The 21312-nt window shown below is 40.9% G+C and overlaps 2 protein-coding genes across 3 annotated transcripts in view; both read left to right on the top strand.

Annotated features, from left to right (window-relative positions):
• LOC140940293 (potassium voltage-gated channel protein Shal-like) overlaps window positions 1–21312 on the top strand; it is a 399369-nt gene that overhangs the window by 2911 nt on the left and 375146 nt on the right. The gene's annotated exons all lie outside the window — the stretch shown is intronic.
• LOC140940295 (lysosomal aspartic protease-like) lies at window positions 7757–14403 on the top strand. Its single transcript, XM_073389221.1, has 7 exons — window positions 7757–8084; window positions 8304–8422; window positions 9416–9615; window positions 10518–10640; window positions 11086–11227; window positions 11656–11754; window positions 13995–14403. The coding sequence occupies exons 1-7, from the start codon at window positions 7772–7774 to the stop codon at window positions 14148–14150; spliced, it is 1152 nt and encodes a 383-aa protein (XP_073245322.1). The 5' UTR covers window positions 7757–7771; the 3' UTR covers window positions 14151–14403.

Genomic DNA, 21312 nt, shown 5'->3' on the forward strand with positions numbered 1-21312 from the left:
GAACTCTTATTAGCAAACCAATCCTTAGCAAAACCTAAAGAAAGTGTAATACAGCGATTACAGCGATTACAGACTGTATGCAGTGCTGATTCGGCGCTTTGCAAACACAACTTCTAGCTTATTCTTTCGAGAACACATACCTAAAAGCTTCCTAAGAATTAACACAAAATAATAGATTGAGGAATCAAAACATTTCACAGTCGAATCGGGCTTCAGGAAAACCTCACCTGGTGCTTAGACGTTTCGTAATTTATGACCTTCATTGTGTTCATCGGACTGAACAAGGCATCCATATGCATTCACTACCAGTTTAAATTTCGAGGTGCTTTCTGCGGTGACATTTAACGAAGTCGGCGGTATATCTTCCTCCATTTGGAAAAGAATTAAAAGTCTTACTGGCCTCTTTGATACTGTCTCTCTAAGCTTCGGTCAAGCGTGAAAAAAGCTGCAATTGTAGTCTCCCTCGCAGTCGTTTTTAGGATCGTCACGCAACGCTCCTCAAAGTGGAAGCCAATCAAAACACTGCATTTGACAAAAGAATCGTTTCAAAAGAAAAACACAAGCGCGCAAAGCCGTTTGGGTGAACATGGGCCTTGAAACCTGGTAGTTTGCGGTCATATCGAAGCGTAAAGGTCAACAGTGTTTGATGATGAGTGAGCGATTATTGTGCAGTTGCGATGGGTTTTGTGGAGCCAGCGAGCAAGGAACAGGAGCACACGTTACCTGCAGATTAGCCGATAGCAATTTGGAGCGGATTCGTCGATTATTCTCGAATTTATAGCGCTTCGCGTGAAGGCGCGTGGAGATTGTCCGTTTGTATTGTAACCAGCCTTTAATTCTTCTTTATTGGATAGTACCTACAATTGCAAAACTCGACAAAATGCCACTTTAACCGGCCAGGAAAGACAAGGATACGTTCAGTTAAAGGTATCTTAGGCCTGGTTCAGACGCCGTACTTTTCATGTGCCGAACCTAACTGAATAAGTTCGACTTTGGAGCGACACTGGCGCGACATCTGATTCAGACGGCGTACCGTGTGTCGAACCTAAGTTAAGTTCGACAAAAGTTCGACATACTCTGTCGAACTTAACGCTTTTGCCGCACCAAACTAAAACTGCCGTACCAAATTGATTCAGACGCCGCTCTTTTGCCGTACTTAATTCATCAGTTAGGTTCGGCACATGAAAAGTACGGCGTCTGAACCAGGCTTTAGCTTTGTTTTGTTATATTTTGACTTTTGGACTATTTTAGTTCATTGGAGTTTCGACGACTTAGGCTCGGTTCAGACGCCGCTCCACTCATGTGCCGAACCTAACTGATGAATTAACTACGGCAAAAGAGCGGCGTCTGAATCAATTTGGTACGGCAGTTTTAGTTTGGTGCGGCAAAAGCGTTAAGTTCGACAGTCTGTCGAACTTTTGTCGAACTTAACTTAGGTTCGACACACGCTACGCCGTCTGAATCAGATGTGGCGCCAGTGTCGCTCCAAAGTCGAACTTATTCAGTTAGGTTCGGCACATGAAGGGCGCGATCCATTCAACCAAAATTTCCGGAAATTTCGGTCCAAAACTCAATGGATCGGTTCGGTCCAACCGGAAAAGTTTCGAAAAAACGGGTCCACCTTTTGAGGTGGACCACTTTTCCCGGTCGGACCGGTTGGAATTTCGGTTGAATGGATCGATCGTGCCCGAAAAGTACGGCGTTTGAACCAGGCCTTATCGCATTAATTTTAATTTGGCCATTTGAATATTAATATATTCATTCAGTGACACATACTACGTCTGGGCCGCCTGTGGTTAGACTGGGGGAACAACATGAATTTGTAGCGGCGGTGAGAAAATGATAAATGCTAACGGCCACCGAGGGAAAAATAAGCGGCAGTGAAAAGTGAACAAGAACATGTACGACATTTCCTCCATAAAAAGTGTAACCAGGAAGTTTCTAGACGTTTCACGTTGTAGTCGTGCAAAACAACGGCACAGAAATGGCAAAAAAAAGTGTGCCACACATGTGCAAAGTTGTTTTTTTTGCTAATTAGACCTATTATTGTTGTTTCACGGTTCTCATTGCCTTCGCCGCTTAGCATTACACGATTTTATATTTAGTTTGAGCAAACTATAAATATTATCGAGAGCTTCGCTTTTAGCCCTGGCTGAAATCTATCTATTATGTTTGCTGTAGATGTTTCCTGATATGATTTGATCACAGAATGCAGTTTACCATTAATTGGTTTTCTTTTACCTCTGTTTAAGCCGTAAGCTTTTTATTGCGGTAAAATAACCTTAGTTTCTTTGGTTTTCTGCGAAGTGCCAGGAGCTGAATAGCTACACGTGTGTAGTTTTTTTTGTCCGTGAACATCATGATTTCCTGGTTTGTTCTGAATCTAACCAAAGTGTCGGCGAGATTACAGAATACGCGGCAGTGCATCCGCAGCGATTTGAGGATGCTGGAATTTACAAACACATTCTGACCTTGAAGAAATTCGATCTCTCAAAGCATTTTTTTTGTTCAAGAAGAAGGGTTTCGCCCTTTGCCAACTTCTTTCTGTTGAATGGCTAACCTGCACCCAACCGTCACATGGACGTAAGAATTGGATCTATCGTGAGGCGCGTAAGAAACCCTTAAGAATCCCGCCTATCAGAAACGCTCACATTACATCCTTGCGACTCTGCTTGATATTAGACCGGCTTTTGTGCAGATGGACTATACTAAAGGTCTAGACGATGAGTGGGCCCGCAGCAACGTAGACTAAGTGAAGAGGCGCCAAGGACATCTACAGGAGAGCTCTGATGGTCAAAATTTACAAAAACCCCTTGGATAAGATTGGGGCTGGCGTTGGGATATTTAGTTTTGGAATTTTATAGGTCGGTTTTTCGGTTTTTAATTTTGCACTGAAAAACGTCGGATTTTCGGTTTTGGCGTCCTTTGCGGTTTGCAGTTTTCCATTTTTCAGCATATGGTTTTCGCCGTTTCAGTGGCAAAAATATAAGCGGTTTTTCGGATTTGGAATCCGATGTTGTTTTCAGTTTTTCCAACTTGGATTCCGGTTCTCTGCTTCGTCTCATCTGCGTCCGAATCTGTCCGAGTGCCCAGACTCTCTGAATTATATATACGAACTCATCAACCATTTTTTTGTATGCAGCAATATCGCGGTATAGAAGGGCGGTGAGTTTCAATAATCGACTGCTTTTCTAAAAAGTAAGTCAGGATTACTTTTGTCTTTCCACAATAAAAGTTCCTGCTAAGGACGGAAAAAACTAACAAACTGTGCCGGTTAGATTCCTTTGTGCTGTCACATCATGCTAGACTATTTTACAGTCAAACCAGGTCATACTGGTGACTGATTGTGGCCTGCGAATACGGTGGTCTCCTCTCGCTCCTCCCCGCTATAGAGTGTTTTCACATGACGTCACGGCGGCCATATGGGTGTCCCAAACAATGAAACGGCAGCCATGTTGGTGTCCCAAACCAGTCCTGTGGGAGTTGAACTCTTTCCTTATGCAGCGCTTTCTTTTGTTCCACTAAATTTGCATAGATGCTGACCACGTGAGTGAAACACTCTACAGGGACGTTTCAGGGCAGAGAAATACAAAACTAGGAGCGAGTATAAACTTAAGACAGCTGACTAGAGACGCGGTCAGCGGACATTTAATTACACAAGACACTAAAGCTCGATCTCACCATCTCAGAGCAACAGGGTAGTTCTAGATCTACAATTGTAGCTGCTGCTGGGTCGATAAAGAATAGTTTTTTGTTTTGCAGCTCTTTTTGGCGAGACGCTAGGCCATGATCAAATGACCCTAGACCGAACTTCCTGGCTGCTCGTTAAGGCACGGTTCAACCTATCATACGTGAGTTTATCACCTTCCTTCCTTTAAAAAATCTAGGAAACATTTCCTTACGGTTAACCCTTTTTACCCTTACGGCTGTCGACTAAATTTTAGGCCGTTTTACGCCTATCAGTTAACCCCCGTTGAGACCCTCTTTCTTGAAGCTGAAGCTGTTAATGAAATCAAAGACCATCAGAGACTAAAGAAATTTTGAAGACCTGATTCCCTTATCAAAACAGAACAAAGTGCGTAAAGTTATGTCTCAGGAAGAACAGCCCACGTTAAGTCACGGGCGATTCTCGCTCACGTTACGAGGAAAGGGTGTAAAGCAATTTATTTGTCATTGCCAGGGGTTTACTGGAAAAGTAGAATCGGGGATCAAGGATGGAGGATGGAGGATCTGGGATGGGGGAAAATATAATGCGTAATCCTAAACTGACCTTGACCTACCAAACTGAAGACTGAAGTATTGATAGGCAAAGCTTTTCAAATGTTACCCTGGGTGCCAGAGGCTTTTCATGCTCGGATTCCGGTTTCGGCAGTAATCGGCTCCTGGTTTCGGAAACCAGCGCGAAAAGCTCGTCTTCGGCCTTCGCCAAACACGTGTCGGCCTGCGGCCAACAAAACGAATCTCCCCGTCGCACGCGAGAAAAAAACCTCTGGTACCCATAGTATTGAAACGTGTCCTTAGAGTTATAATGGAAAATAAAAGCAAACGCATCTTAGTTACCTACGCACCGTCAGGGGGTTCTTAGTCGCAAAAAGTATTGCTTCTTCTTCTGATTCGTGTTGATAATCTGGCCATGTACCTGGGGAATGTCCTCTTACTGCTTCTGAATAAGTCCTGGTTGCCGACACTGACTTCATAGACTTATCCATTTTAGTTACCCTTCTAAGCTCTTTGACAGATCACTATGGTTTGCGCTCACGACGGAGTTATAATTAGCGGTGAGGCAGCGCGTTTCGTAAGGCAGTGTTACGTTGCTATGATACAATTTTTTTTCACGGAGGAATAACAGCAACCTGGAAATGATTGGTCCATGAGTTATCAAATGCGATCTTGAACGTGACATCCACTGTACGCCCACTTGCAATTGGTTATTGGGGTAGGGAGAAATTAACAATTTCATGATCGGTTTATAATATTGGAAGCATTGTGTTGAAACATTTAGGGATTTTTAAGGATTTGTACTAGCTAATAACGAGTCCTACTAAAGCACAATAAACACTGGTGACTAGGGGTGGACCATTAGAAATTGAGGAGAGGGAGTACAATTGTTTTATTCCCCCAAAATAATCCATACAAAGCAAAATTTTTCGAAAAAAATTACCCCACTAGTGCAATGACTACCCCACACATGTCTCCAATTGAATTTTGCGAGCAACCTGACTGAAACTCGACAAGCTAGACAAGCTAGACGCGGATGTGGATAAGCGAGATAAAGGTCTGTTGTCTGTCAAAATTGCGTTCATTTTCAGTGTATTTTTGTTAACTTGTATTGTCAGTCTGTTACACTGTGTGCCAGAGGCTTTTCATGCGCGGTTTCCGGTTTCGGCCAAGTCTTAAAAAGTGACCCGCGCGAAAAGAAAGCCTAAATCAAGGAGCTCTGCGCCCGGGCTTTTTTCTCGTGGCTTCACCGCTCGTGTCATAGGCCTTCGGCCGACAAAACGAACCTCTGGTACCCAGGGTACCAATCTGTATGACATTAAAAAGATAATAATAAATTAAAAATGAAATTAAAAGTGTATGCTGGTGACGTTTTTAGTATTTACATTATGACTTATAACACTCGTTTTGTATTTCAGGGCCCAGTTGCTCGAAGCATGGTTAGCGTTAACCAGCGTTTAATACCATGACAACGTATTGGTTTTGATACTGCTTAACCAATGGTTAACGCTAACCATGCTTCGAGCGACTCAGCCCAGACGAAAAAGTAAGGAACAGCACTAGCACCTTTGACGACAAAACTATTTCCCGCAGTACCCCAAGGTAGTAATGCAGGTGGTAATGCTCTTCGACGTGGATGATGCATGGCATTGCAATTGAGATAAGAGCAATTAACAGGCTTCGGCCAGTCTTCGGATGTTACACAACCTCGATGCCGAAGAAACACGGTACTGGGAAAATGAGTTCAAACAGCATATATCCTTTATTCATACTAAAAAATATCCGTTTTTTTAGGACGAAGGAAGAAAAATTCGTGGACGTGTTTCCCTCGGGCGGCCTGTAAAAACAATAGGGAGTTTTGATCGACGACGGCGACGGCTGCGTAAACGTCACTTAATTTAAAATGAATTAGCATTCTTTCAAACTTTCTCGCGTTTATTCCAGTTCGCTGAAAATGTCTATTGAAGGCAAATTTTCCTGGAGATGATTTCTTGGGGACCGCACTCAGGTTTAGAAAGAGGAAGAAAATTTCGTCGTCGCTTGTTTACATCCACCACAAAACGTGAAATTAGGCATTTTCACGTCGTAGTCGTGCAGTAACGGCAAAGAAATGGACAAAAAAGCGTGATGCACGTGCAAACTTGTTGTTTTGCTTAATAAACCTATTGCTGTTTTGCTGTTCTCGTTGCCGTCGCCGTCGTCGTTGCTAAAACTCCCTAGGTCTCCCTAATTACACACGCCTGCTACGGACAAACTAAAAATCTGGCAGATATTGACCAACACTGATTTACGCAAATCTACCTCTGATTTCGGGTTCGCGAAAAAACAAAAACAAAAACAAACAAAAAAACAAACAAGAAGAAAGTCATTTTATCACCATCACAGCACACTTCTTAAGGGCTTGTTCCAAATTGACGGTCCTTGTCGCGCTCATTTTGATCATGTTGAAGCGCCGTCTTCTTCGTTTTCTCCCTGATAATTTCTCAGCCAGCTATGTGTATCACCAGGGAAGCAGGCTTTCTCTTGGCGATCAGACACAAGATCTGAATATTTTCCTAGAAGAATTTGAGATTTTCAAATAACTGTAAACCAGGATGGGCTCCTGTGTAAACCCAAAACGGGCGAAACGTAAAGGAGGGGACGATACAATGTAATCAGGGGGGAAGGGGGGCTTATTAACTTTCTTCCCCTGAAAAGGGGGAGGGGGGCTTATCCCTCTGTGGATATAATTACAGTGTGATAATTTTGATATTTAGAAAATGGTTGTTACATGTAAGCAGAGAATTCTAATGGCTGCAGTTATTTTATCTTCTGAAAATCCATTTAAGCAAAGTTTTGAACTGCATCTTACTGGTGTCTCCTTCATGGTTGGTTTGTGTCCTCTCAGGGTGCACCAGTTTTTTCCTGCCGCATCTCACCTTTCTTGCGTGTGGTGACTTTCATGCTCCCTGAGCAAAAATGGGGACTACTTGTAGTCTAATACAAAGTGTTAGTGACAAAACACCAAAACTTTCCCAGTTAAATCACTACATTTGGAACCTTTTGTAAACAAGCATCTCTCCTAAGAGTCCACGACCATATTTTTATCATGGCTGTAGAACTTTTCATTGTTTTTATCCTCCTTTAACCAACCAATTAAGGCATGGTTTGATCTCTTATACTCATTGTATGAGCTAAAGGCTGCTGATAGGTAAGGGATAGTCTGAAATGTCACACGTCTCCACACCCTAACCTGTAGGGACAGGGGGTGAGAGAGACGTCTGAATTCCAAGCATCATAATGTCGTCCAGTGACATCACCTACTTTTGCATATATGGTGAGTATTTTCTGATTGGCTATAACTTGCTGCTGTTCATGGTTCCATAACCTATGGCTGCCAACTTGTTAAGAAATCAAAATTTATGCAGAAATGCATAAATTAATCGGTGATGTCACCGGACAGCATTATAGCACTCGGAATCCAGACGTCTCTCTCCCCCATGGGTTAGGGGGTGGAGACATATGACATTTCAGACTATGCCTTGCTGCAATATGTAAGTACTATTGTATATACATGCAAGATGTGCGATCAGCGTTTTATTTTTTTGGCATTTTTAGAATCCCTTTGTTTAAGATGAGAACAATCCGAGATGGTCTCGCAGATGCTGGGATCACGCGGGAGCAGCTTAGAGAGAAATGGCAGCAAAAACATGGCAAGCAGTATGGGGGTCCATGGCCAGAGCCACTGTCAAACTATCTTGATGCACAGTACTATGGTGAAATCATGATCGGAACTCCAGGACAGAAATTTAAAGTTGTCTTTGACACTGGGTCTTCCAACTTATGGGTTCCTTCCAAAAAATGTTCAATCACAGATATTGCCTGTTGTAAGTATAGAAATTATAGCCTCGTACCTGACCATCCTCGTTTGTTTTATCCCAAGTCACTAATTGGGAACCCATGTTTGTAGGCAACCAGCTCTAGATATGACCACTTTGTTGAATTAAAATTTGGTCGCTTACAAGAACCTTGATTCACAAATTGAAATTTCGAGAGTGAAGGAGGACTTAAAATGTTAACCTTGTAGTACTCTTTTGAATCTCCAGTACTACATAACAAATATGACAGCAGCAAGTCAAGCACTTATGAAAAAAATGGAACAGCTTTTGCAATCAGATATGGCAGTGGCAGCATGAAAGGATTTCTAAGCACTGATACTGTTGATGTAAGTGTGAAAAAATTATTATATTAGTCATGTAACAGATCGACCAGGTTGTGACTCAGACTCACTGTCAATATACAGTTGAGTGTTATAGTATCATAGCTACGTACTTTAAAACAAAAGTTTTGAGGATTGCATGAGTTATAAGCTACATTGTACATGCAAAAAGAGTTGTTTTGTCAAGGCTTCATTTTTGTCAGTGGTTGCAGTGTGTTTAATTTCTTCTTCGTCAGCCCAATCTCACTTCTTTATCACTTTAATGGCTTGAATGAATCAAAAACTGTGCCGGTGGGGCGAAGGTTGGGGTACTCCCTGATTTAGGCCATATAGGTATGTGCCAACCCATTGGGTAGGGTTTTTGCACTTTTTGGGTCTGAAAATGGCTATAGATTTTGATTTTGGTCTGGAATCGGATATGGGTTTTGAGGAAACTGTGGGAGTGTATGAACGTATTTATTGTTTCAATTCCAAATGAGTAAGAAAGAAGGAGAAATATGCGAATTCTAAATGGATTTGAAGAATCTTTTTGTTTGCGCTCTAACATTAGTAATAAAGACATAATTTTTGCCTAAAGGCCAGGTCTGAAAACAGGTATGGACTTTAGCGGTCTCGTCTGAAAACAGGTGTGAAAAATGACAATTTTTGGTCTGAAATAGGGTCAGGATTTGAAGAACCGAGCGGCACACCCCCACGAAGAATTCCCAGAAGTATCCACCCCGGGAAACTAAGGGACTCAGCTTTTGTAAAAAGTTTCAATTTTCTTTTGTCTCGACAGAGGTGATATATGTACATGTACTTTAAAAAGTACTTAACATGAAGGAAATTTTTTGTCTTACTTTTTGTCATTTTATTTTGTTTCCCGATATTGTCCCAGTAAGAATTTTCATTTGCCTTTTGACCTAAAGTACTCTTTGCTTGAAATGTTCACCAATATTGATTGTTCACTACAAGAACTGATTTTCCAGGAAAATGTAAGTGCTATTTTTATTATTGTAGGTTGGCAGTTTAAAGGTGACACATCAAACCTTCGCTGAAGCTACCAGTGAACCCGGAGTGGCTTTTGTTATGGCCAAGTTTGATGGAATCCTTGGCATGGGATATCCCAGCATATCGGTTGATCATGTCCCTCCAGTTTTCCAGGGGATGGTCCAACAGAAACTTGTTCCGGAACCCGTTTTCTCCTTCTACTTGGACAGGTTTGTTTGTTTATGCTAAAAGTAACATACTGACATAATCAAAAAGTCAACCATCGCATTGCATAGACCTTGCTTTTGCAGACACCCTGCTTACACAAACTAGATCCAATTAAAAAATCCGCCAAAAAAACTTCTTCAAAGTGTAATCAAATTCAACAAAGAATTACAGCAAAATTTCCAGGTTGTAGATAAAATTTGGAAAACTCTGAAGGGTTTTTTTTGGCAGAGTTTTTAATTACAGGAAATTGGCATGTAGAAAAATACAAGCTGTTAATTTTTATTAGAATTGATTTACTTATTAAGAAATTAATGTGTTTTATGGGCAGTAAGAATTGTCACTTTCTTGTTTGTATTGCTCAAATTTTTTTATCAAAGCCATCTTAATTTACATTTGAAAAGTTATTGAATCCTTAGAAATGCATCAAATACAGAGCAAACTGTGATAAGCAGTAATTCAGATCTGCATATGTCAAGTTAACTAGAAATAGTCTGTGGAATATTAAAGCCCCCAAGTGACTCCTGATCTAAACAAATGTACACCTTTCTTTGATTTTTTTTGACACTTTTCTGGGCAAAACTGTAATCATGAAAGAAATAAAATAAAAATAATTAACTATAATTACAAGAACAATTAAAAAACAATTGCAGTTCCCCAAAAGGACAATAGTGCAAATGGGACCGTAGACCCATGCAAGGCACTGCCCTGTTGTTACTTATAATTAAAATTTCAATAACAATGCTGTTAAATAGCTTATTTTACCCTTGGAAAGTTTTGATAAAGGTGGCTGAAAGTCATCAAAACTGTCAGCATCATTAAGACGTGAAGACTGGCTATGTTTTGAGAACATTTAAATCAATGTACAGTACAGTTCTAGTAATTGAGATTTTGTTGTCCTCAAAAGGAACCCCTCTGGCAGCACCGGAGGTGAGCTTATCCTTGGTGGCTCTGATCCTAAGTACTACACTGGTAACTTCACTTATGTTCCGGTCAGCAAGAAAGGCTACTGGCAGTTTAAGATGGATGGGTAAGTTTTTTTTTCTTTCCGGCTCTGTAACTGTATGTATGTTTGAGATAGTGAACCACTTCCTGGCTCAGGGTATATCATTAATTACAAGAAGCACAACTTACCAATGTAGCCCATTACTTGTGTGTGCCTTGCATTTGTCAAGTCGAAACTATTTTGAGCCCCTGAAACGGTGTAAATTTGGTTCATTTCCCCTTCACATCCCCAAGCATGGGTTTCATTTGAGGCTAGCTGGAGGCCAGAACAAATTTCCAGCAATTTGTTATTTTAGACCCTGAACTTTCACCAGAAACATATTATTTTTATTTCTTAGGTGAAAGGAAATTGCTCATAGCCACTTGTTTCTCTTATGAATCTGCTGCTTAAAAAAAGCGTTACCGAAGACCTTTCCTTTGGCTGAATAAAAATAATCAAACCATTATTACTGCCATTAATTTTTTAATAGTATCAATGTTGGTGGAACAGCTTTCTGTGAGGGGGGCTGCCAGGCCATCGCTGACACTGGTACATCTCTCATTGGTGGACCTACTGCCGAAGTCAAGAAGTTAAATGCACTGATTGGAGCTTCACCCATTGTTGGCGGAGAGGTATGTACATTCAACCATTTGTCAAAATGTAGTTGGGTACTAGCAAATTAGCCTGAGAAAACAGATGTAATTTTGCAACACCCCTATTAGTTTCTGTGGAAACTGATGTCTGAGAAATGAGCAGAGAAATTCCATGCTGTTGATGTGCATAACCCAACTGAGTAGTGCTTCAAATTGGATAAAATTTCAACCAGTCAGAAACACTACCCAGATCAAGGTAATGAGGCATCATCAGTTTTGGAATTTCTGTGCTCGTTCCTCACACATCATTTCGCTTCAAAACTAATGATGGTGTCGTGAAATGTTGGCAGTTTTTTCAGGTTACCAGTAAAGCTACATGCATAAAGCTCTGATATGGGTAAATGCTCTAAGAGGACTCTTTATTGTGGTGATTATAATGCGTTTCATTTATTTTTTTTAATTAATAGTACGTGATTGACTGCAGCAAGATTGATTCCCTTCCACCGATCGACTTTATTCTGGCTGGAAAAAATTTCACTCTCACTGGAAAGGATTATGTTCTGAAGGTTTGTACATTGATTTTCAAGAATAACCTATCATCAGAAACTCGTTTCTGCTACCAAGCAACAGCACAGTACCAGTTTGAAGTAAACCTGTCAAAATTTTCATCTATGTATCTATTTCACCTATGTTTTAACCTGAGGTTAAGGTATCCAGGCACACTTTGAAAAGAATGGTAAGATCTTGTAAGATGTCCTCCACTAGCAAGAAATAGTACTAAAGCAAAATGTTTAACTGTATTTCTTTAGTATTGGGTGCATTACATTCTTCTGACCCTAGTTGTTCAGAAGTTGGATAGCGCTATCCACCTGATAAATCACTATCCAGCAGTCAAGTATTGGGAAACGAATTGTGTTATCCTGCACTCAATAGAGATTTATCCAGTTATCTAGCAGATAGTGTTGGATACTGCTATCCAGCGGAGGAGTATGCGGGAAACTGATTGTGTTATCCACTCAAGATTTATCCAGTTACCGTTAAATTCCAGAAATAAGCCCCGGGGCTTATAATTTATTTTTCACAAGCCCTTTTTGAGGGGCTTATATTTGGAGGTGCTTATCTACGGAGGGAAATTTGTGTTTGAAAATTGATTAGGCTAGCCTTATAGTGGGAAGGAAATTTACCCTTTTTGCTTTGATTTAATTTGTATTTCAGGGCAATTTCCAAGTACAAGTCCTGGGTGGGTTATATATGGAGGGGCTTATTTTTGGAATTTGACGGTATCTAATGGATAGTGTTGGATAGCGCTATTCACTTGATAGAGATTTATCCAGTTATCTAGTCAGGGCTGTCATTGAGAGGCAGGGGCTGGGATGTCCCCTGGCTATTAAGAAAGTGGCCCCCAGCTACTTCCAAAGGAAAATAGAAGAAAAATGGAACCAAAAGAAATCCTTAGCTGTTTGATTCCCTGCCTACTTGTTATATTTACCTGGCAACTTGAACCCTGTAAGGTGAAAAGTGTTATCCAGCTTCCAAACAACTTGGACCTGAAATTTAAATTTTATCTTTCTGTCGCTTTCGTTATAGTGACCTTGATTTTGAATCTGTTCCTTTGGTGTCCATATAACGGAAGTTTGACTGTATAGAACACCTGTACATGTATAAGACAGACTCCTCTCTGAAATAGATAATTAGAGTCGGTCAATGTCTGATGAGTGAAAGCAAACTGCATCAAATATGAAGTTTATAGATTTCTACCTCCATCACTAGCACTGAAAATCTGTCAGTGCTTTGATGATATGAGAGTTAAGGTCGTGATCTCCCATCATGGATTTTTTAACTTCCTGCCTCTCTTCTACATGTATAATTATGTATAAGATGTGCATGGAAACAACAAAGGAGAATTTGGGTGCTTTCCATTCAACCAAAAAGTCCGGTTTGAATTTCAGCAACTTCCAGGAGCGAGTGGAACAGTATTTTCCAAAATTTCCAAAGAGAGGAGAACCTGGCGAGGTATACCCAAATTTTGGGGAACTTTTTCCTGGAAGTTTTCTTTCCATTCAACTTTCCTTCCGGAATTTCATAAATTTTCGACTGAGTTGTTCGCATTTCGCAACAGTTTCGGGTATTTTTCTTGGAAATTTCTGTACCATCTGCTGCTGTTTCCAAATTTTTGAAACTGTTGGTTCATTGAATGGAAAGCGCCCTTTGTAAATTGATATTTAACAATTTAAGAATAAGGCTGAGTATGTTATGAAGAATTATGGAGATCGAGGAGGGTGTTATCCTTCAAGGCCGTTGGCCAAGGCGGATAACACCCTCCAAGATCTCCATAATTCGTCATGTGATATTCGAAATAATTCCTAGTAAACATAGCTAAAACATTCTTAACTCCATCAATGTTAAGTTCATCTTCGATAGTGCACGGTTAGAGTTGTTCAGCTCTGCAGATATTCTCCAAATAGCAGTTGTCACCCTTCGAGTTGTCTTCTTGCTATTCTTGCCATGTTTTAAGCCATTATTTCGCCTAGTTCTTACTGTTGAAACGAGTGAAGTGTTCGCCGTTTTTGTTTTCACAATCAAAACAACTCAACCTCATCCCCAGGTATTCTTGGTTAACGGTGCATCAACCTGAAAGAAGGCTGTACTTTTGACGTCATAGGTTCATTAATCGCAAAATTCTTCCAAATTTGGTCATCAGTAACTGGTTATGGTAAATTATGCGTGTGCTTTTAGCCAATCAGAATCGGGGAAATATTTTGAGCGAATAATAATTGAGATTAACAGATCGTGTTTGTCCTCTCAGGTGACAGTTCTGGGTCAGACCCAGTGCCTCAGCGGTTTCCTGGGTATTGATGTTCCTGCTGGTCCCCTGTGGATTCTGGGAGATGTGTTCATTGGCCCATACTACACTGAATTTGACTTTGGTAACAATCGTGTTGGATTTGCCAAGACTGTGTAAGCATCTGAGGAGAGCTTGGGGGACATGTATAAGTGCAAAAGTGGGAAAGAAAATTCCTAGTTGGCATGTCCTGTCGCTTAATGGTCAGAGCTTGAATGGCTTATACAATAGTAAGGGAGATTTATAACAGCAATATTTTGTAATCAAGTCTTTGTTGTACTCCAGTTTGCATGCAGTGTTGAGTAAATTTCTTTTCATTTGTGTTTTTGTTATTTCTTGTCTTCGTTTTTGTATTAAAAAAATTTTTTTGCACAATTATTTTGAGTAATTTTGTCGACTACCCTTGTCCCTGTACAATCCTCTAAACTGCATCTGTACCACTGGACCTTCTCGAGTTCGCGTTCGCCTTCCGCGCTTCGTTCATTTCAGTGGCGGATCCAAGGGGACGGCGTATTTTGGGTGGGCGAAACATTGTCCGTGTTCGTAGTGTTATAGCCGCCATCTTTGATTTTATGACAGTGCAAGATTGGGGAGCTCCTCTGAAAGTTTCAACATGGTGCTTTTGCGAGCAAAAACATTTGCGCGCCCGAAGAAAACGCCTGCACTGCAGGCTAGCTAAGCACGAAAGAAGCATCGCCTCATGCGACTGTAGCTTCTTAAGTGTTCAGCAATCCTGTCCCAAGTGCAACTATAACTCATTAGTAAAATCCAGCTAGTGGTCTATTATAAATGCTGCGTTGGTTGAGCTACTACTAGGCTATATGTTATAGCCCACTAGTAGCGAAAAGCCCGAGCTTTTTGGCGGCAAAAAAGGATTAAAGTCTAGCTTTAACTAGCTAAAAGTTTTTTATTCTTGATATTTTTGACCAAGTAGTTGGATTTTACTAAAACAATTATTCCTCTCGCCCTCATGGCCTCTTGAGTCAATAGCCCATTCGGCCGACGCAGAGCCTATTCGAGCTCGAGGAATAATTGTTAAATAGTATACGCGGAACCGTTTACCTTTTTTTTTTTGTTGGGAACGTTCATAGAAATGAATGACGTTTCGACGTCCTGTGCGATAGTCATCTTAAGGTGGCAAGCGAGTCGGCCCGCTTTCTCATGGAATTACAACGAAAACATCATGAGAAAACAAGACAACAGCCAAGCCAACCCGAGCTGGCTACGTCATAAAAATATGCTTAGCATTGTGTAAGCGAATTTAACTGTCCATCGTGGCATCTCTGGAATAATCGTATCCAGATGAGGCAAAGCCTGCTCACTGAAGAAGACCCTCTAACAAATCTAGAATTTTCGACGCCTCAACCTCGTCCCCAGGGCTTCCCCTTAGAGAATGGGAAGAGCCCTGGGAACGAGGATGCTGATTCCTCAGAGGGGTATTGTAGACTACTCTTCTTGACCCACTCTATCGTCCTGCTCTTCAAGATAAGATAACTTCCAAAAACGAACAAAAACCAAAAGAAGGGAAGAATCTGATGGTATTTCGGCTTGTTGGGAAATACCCACTTATAAAAGAAAGACAGATAGACGTAAAGCAGGGTTTACTTGTAAGAGACGGGAAAGGCGTGTTCAGACAGTTCAGTTCCCAGTAAGAGCGGAAGTGAATTCATTATAGTCCAAAGTTTACACTCACCGTGCACTGCCGATAGCCAACTATGGTTTCTAAAATCAGTGAATTCAATATTCTTCTAAACGACCTCAGCAGCGAATTAGATCAAGCGAATCTACAAAGTTTAATGATCGTTTGCAGAGAGCTTATCCCTGGCGGACAGCGCGAGACGATCCGCTCTGGTTTGGATGTGTTTAGCATTTTACTACACCGTAATGCGATCGGAGAAGACCCCCCTAAGATGGCCTACTTGCTCAGAATTATCAAACAACTACGACCTAAGAGGAGAGATTTGGTTAACATGGTTAAGAGGCATATTAAACAAAATTATGAAGCGCCAGAGGAGATACTGGATGACGTGGATTCTAGTTCAGATGGTTATGCCATTTCGCGATGTTCAACGCCTATCGTTATGGATCACAAAGAATGCTGCGCTGCACGCTGTTGTTGTTTGAACTGTGTTTGCATTCCCTGTTGCAGCGCCTTTTCGTGCTGTCTGCTCTTGACGGTTTCCTTCATTTTTTTGGTCGTTATGGCCTCAGTATTCTGGTACACGCGACATTTTCCTAGTGTCTACAATTATCTGCATTCTAAGGATGATTTGAAAGACGCAGGCCCAGTGGTCATTGGCATTCTAGCATTTTTTACCATTTGTTCCGTTTTATCTGTGATCTACTCAAGTGTAAAGAAAGGGAGAAATAACATATCTTATTCAAAACTCTCAAGCATAAACGATGCCAGAAGTACTGAGGTAGTCCCTGGTAGCCGTTACGCAGCTTCGGATTCAACCCGAACAAGCTATTCCGGATACGTAAAGAAGATTGATCGCCCCAGCCGAAGACGGGACTATTCTTGTAGTTCCGGCGGCATTACACGATCCAATTCATATGGGACTCCACCACCACTTACCTACGCTAACGACGCCCCCTATAGTGGCTCGCAGCAGGATGTTTCCTCTACAGAAATCAAAGTGGAAGAAGGAGGAAAGGAAGGAGAAAACTGAAGGACAAAAAAATTTTTAGACTGTTGACAGTCCCCTATGTTTTCGTAAGATTGTCGAGATCGTGCGCTTTGCGTTACGGGCGGCCATCCTGGTGCCAAATGTTCTGAGTCCTCTGGGGATGAGTGCCAAATCCACATAAGAGGCGGAGAACGGTCTGGGAGGGTGTTCTCGCTGCCCTCCTCCCACCGCTATAAACGCAGACTTCCGCCCCCCTCGGTAATAATGAAACCAAGATGGTCGCCCGTACCGATAAGCACCCGATCCTAACGATCTTACGAAAAATAGGAGACTGGGAACAGTCCGATCTAGAACAGTGATGTTCAATCCGTCCGTCACATCACCTCTTTAATCTTGCACTCCAACGTAATATATATTCCAGTATTTTAATTTAAAAACTGCCTGAAATGAACAGGTGTCAGTTAAATGAAGAAAAAAAAATGGATTCAATGCGTCAAAAACCCTAGAAACTAATACCCGGCCGATACGGTGGTGATATGCCGTTTGCGTTATGCATTGTCACTGTCACGCAGTAACATCGATGTATTTAGTCTTGCCAAGATTCAGTCAGGGAGTTCACTAGGGGGAACCTCGTTTCCAGGGTTCTCTCCTATTAAGAGAGAGAACCTGGGACAAGGTTGCACGGTAGGTACTTGATGCATGGGGACATATATTGTACCGACTTAACTTGCATAAGTTATACCTTCCCTTTTTTGGTTGGTACCTTGTTACCCTGTCTCTCTGTTACCTTGTTACTCTCAACTGTTACCTTGTTACTCTGTAACCTTGTCACCTTGTTACCCTGTTACTCTGTTACCATGTTTCCCTGTTACCTTGTTGCCTTGTTACTCGGTTACCTTGTTACCTTGTTCCCATGTTACCTTGTTACTCTGTTACCTTGTTACCTTGATACTCCGTTACCTTAACTTGTTACCTTCTTACCCTGTTACCTGGTTACCTTGTCACCCTGTTACCTTGTTATCCAGTTCCCATGTAACCTTGTTACTCTGTTACCTTGTTACCCTGTTACCATGTTACCTTGTTACCCTGTTACCTTGTTACTCTGTTACCCTGTTTCCTTGTTACTTTGTTACCTTGTTACCCTGTTACTATGTTACCTTGTTACCCTATTACCTGGTTACCTCGTTACTCTGTTACCTCGTTACCTTGATACTCTGTTACCTTGTTACCTTGTTACTCCGTTACCTTGTTACTCTGTTACTCTGTTTCCTTGTTACCCTTTTACCTTGGTACTCTGTTACCTTGTTACCCTGTTACCTTGTTACTCTGTTACCCTGTTACCCTCTTACCCTCTTACCTTGTTACCTTGTTACTCTGTTACCTTGTTACCTTGTTACTCTGCTGCCTTGTTACCCTGTTACCTTGTTACTCTGTTACCCTGTTTCCTTGTTACCCTATTACCTTGTTACCTCGTTACTCTGTTACCTTGTTACTTTGATACTCTGTTACCTTGTTACCTTGTTACTCCGTTACCTTGTTACTCTGTTACTCTGTTTCCTTGTTACCCTTTTACCTTGGTACTCTGTTACCTTGTTACCCTGTTACCTTGCTACTCTGTTACCCTGTTACCCTGTTACCCTCTTACCTTGTTACCTTGTTACTCTGTTACCTTGTTACTCTGTTGCCTTGTTACCCTGTTACCTTGTTACTCTGTTACCTTGTTACTCTGTTACCTTGTTACCCTGTTTCCTTACTACCTTGTTACTCTGTTACCTTGTTACCTTGTTACTCTGTTACCTTTTTACCTCGATACCCTGTTGCCCTGTTACTCTGTTACCTTGTTACTCTGTTACCTAAAGATACTGTGTTACCTTGTTACCTTGTCACTCTGTTTTTCTTGTTACTCTGTTACCTTGTTACCTTGCTACCTTGTTACCCTGTTACCTTGTTACCCTGTTACCTTGTTACTCTGTTTCCTTGTTTCCCTGGGATAGGGCAAATATCTTCTAGCTAAATGATGTTACAATTTTAAAGAATCATTTTCATTTACAATGTATTATACATTTATTTTTGCAACCCAGGTCGACTTAAGCTTTGATATAAAGATAATTCATTGAACTATCTTCCGTAGTTCATTCCCAGCTGAAAAGGTGTTGAAAATTCGAGATTTTAGAAACTGCAGCTATACCAAAATGAAAGCACCGTTTTCACTCTTGGGCCTGTTTACAAGGAGGGAGGGTAACCCTGGTGCTTTGGAGCGGTAATCGGGGTAAAAAATAACTTGATGTCTATTTCCTATTTCGTCTTGTCTACTTGTTCTGTCGTTTTGCCAATTTGTCATGTCACTTTGTCTACTTGACGGTGTCGTCGAGATCAGGCAAAGCCGAGAGTTGGCAATAAAGTCTGACGACGTCAGGCTTTGTACAACTGACCCCTCGAAGTCACAAAAGAAATTTGACCACTTAAGTGGTAGATGGAAGAAACCGGCTTGTAGTGTTCTAGTATTTAATGCAAAACTGAACTGATCTATACTAGTTACTCAATTTCCTCGTGTTGTGCGATTTTCAAGATTGTCTCAATAACAGATAACTGAGATAAGCTGTGACTAAAAAACGAATGCAATTAAACTTCAGCCTTGTGTGGAATTGACTGAAAGCACCCAAACGTTACACCTGTTGTAGGACCCTGCCGCGTCGTTAAGTCATTTTACAAGGGCGTTAAGGCTCAGTGTTTTATGCAAAATATCTGATCGTAAAAATATTGCCTAGAAATTTCGCTTATATCTGAAAATTGTGACGGAGACAGATCGAGAATATTTCGTTTTCGTAAACCTCTGAATGTCATTTACGATTTTTTTTGTAAAATCATGATAAAAGTATGAAAGCCAAAAGAAACTATAACAGGCTAGGATTGAGACAGATAGCCTTCGTCATGGTCCAAGCGCTGTTCTCAAAAAAGGAAACTTTTATTGGATTTCCGTCAACAATTCAAGAACCCATAAAAGGCAAAATTTACCAAAGAAAGCTGATTGCTGATAATTTATAGTGTGAACGAAGACCGATTTTCAATGCAAACCATTCAACCACGACCTTACTCCCAAAAATCACGTCTATCCGGAAAAAAATATTGTGATTTCTCATGCAAAAATAAACTAATCAACATTAAAAAAAAAGACAACAGAGCAACAGAGTAACAACGGGGCAGAGTAACAAGGGGACAGAGCAACAAGGTAACAGAGTGACAAGGTCAGTATAACAGAGCATCAAAGTAACAGGGTAACAAGGTAACAGAGTATCAAGGTAACAGGGTAACAAGGTAACAAGGTAACAAGGTAACAGAGTAACAAGGTAACAGGGTAACAAGGTAACAGAGTAACAAGGTAACAGAGTAACAAGGTAACAGGGTAACAAGGTAACAGAGTAACAAGGTAACAGGGTAACAAGATAACAGAATAACAAGGTAACAGGGTAACAGGGTAACAGAGTAACAAGGTAACAGAGTAACAAGGTAACAGGGTAACAAGGAAACAGAGTAACAGAGTAACAAGGTAACATGGTAACAGAGTAACAAGGTAACAGGGTAACAAGGTAACAGAGTAACAAGGTAACAGAGTAACAAGGTAACAGGGTAACAAGGTAACAGAGTAACAAGGTAACAGGGTAACAAGATAACAGAATAACAAGGTAACAGGGTAACAGGGTAACAAGGAAACAGAGTAACAGGGTAACATGGTAACAGAGTAACAAGGTAACAGAGTAACAAGGTAACAGGGTAACAAGGAAACAGAGTAACAGAGTAACAAGGTAACATGGTAACAGAGTAACAAGGTAACAGGGTAACAAAGTAACAAGGTAACAGGGTAACAAGGTAACAGGGTAACAAGATAACAGAATAACAAGGTAACAGGGTAACAAGGAAACAGAGTAACAGAGTAACATGGTAACAGAGTAACAAGCTAACAGAGTAACAAGGTAACAGGGTAACAAGGAAACAGAGTAACAGAGTAACAAGGTAACATCGTAACAGAGTAACAAGGTAACAGAGGAACAAGGTAACAAGGTACGGTTAACAGAGTAACAAGGTAACAAGGTAACATGGTAACAGAGGAACAAGCTAACAAGGAAACAGGGTAATAGAGTAACAAGGTAACATAGTAACGGAGTAACAAGGTAACATGGTAACAGAGTAACATGGTAACAGAGGAACAGGGTAACAAGGAAACAGGGTAACAAGGTAACAGGGTAACAAGGTAACAGAGTAACAAGGTAACAGGGTAATAAGGAAACAGAGTAACAGAGTAACATGGTAATAGAGTAACAAGGTAATAGGGTAACAAGGTAACAGAGTAACAAGGAAACAGAGTAACAGAGTAACAAGGTAACAGGGTAACAAGGTAACAGTGTAACAGAGTACCATGGTAACAAGGTAACATGGTAACAGAGTAACAAGGTAACAAGGTAACAGGGTAACAAGGAAACAGAGTAACAGAGTAACATGGTAATAGGGTAACAAGGTAACAGGGTAACAAGGTAACAGAGTAACAAGGTAACAGAGTAACAAGGTAACAGGGTAACAAGGAAACAGAGTAACAGAGTAACATGGTGATAGAGTAACAAGGTAATAGGGTAACAAGGTAACAGAGTAACAAGGAA

The sequence above is a fragment of the Porites lutea genome, chromosome 6, assembly GCF_958299795.1.
Source record: "Porites lutea chromosome 6, jaPorLute2.1, whole genome shotgun sequence".
NCBI lineage: Eukaryota > Metazoa > Cnidaria > Anthozoa > Scleractinia > Poritidae > Porites > Porites lutea.

Bases quoted from the DNA above. Each gene is read 5' to 3' on its own strand.
- LOC140940295 (XM_073389221.1), top strand. From the start codon at position 7,772: ATGCAAGATGTGCGATCAGCGTTTTATTTTTTTGGCATTTTTAGAATC. The intron at 9,616-10,517 runs GTTTGTTTGTTT...TGTCCTCAAAAG, and splicing joins TTCTCCTTCTACTTGGACAG to GAACCCCTCTGGCAGCACCG. The intron at 10,641-11,085 runs GTAAGTTTTTTT...ATTTTTTAATAG, and splicing joins TGGCAGTTTAAGATGGATGG to TATCAATGTTGGTGGAACAG.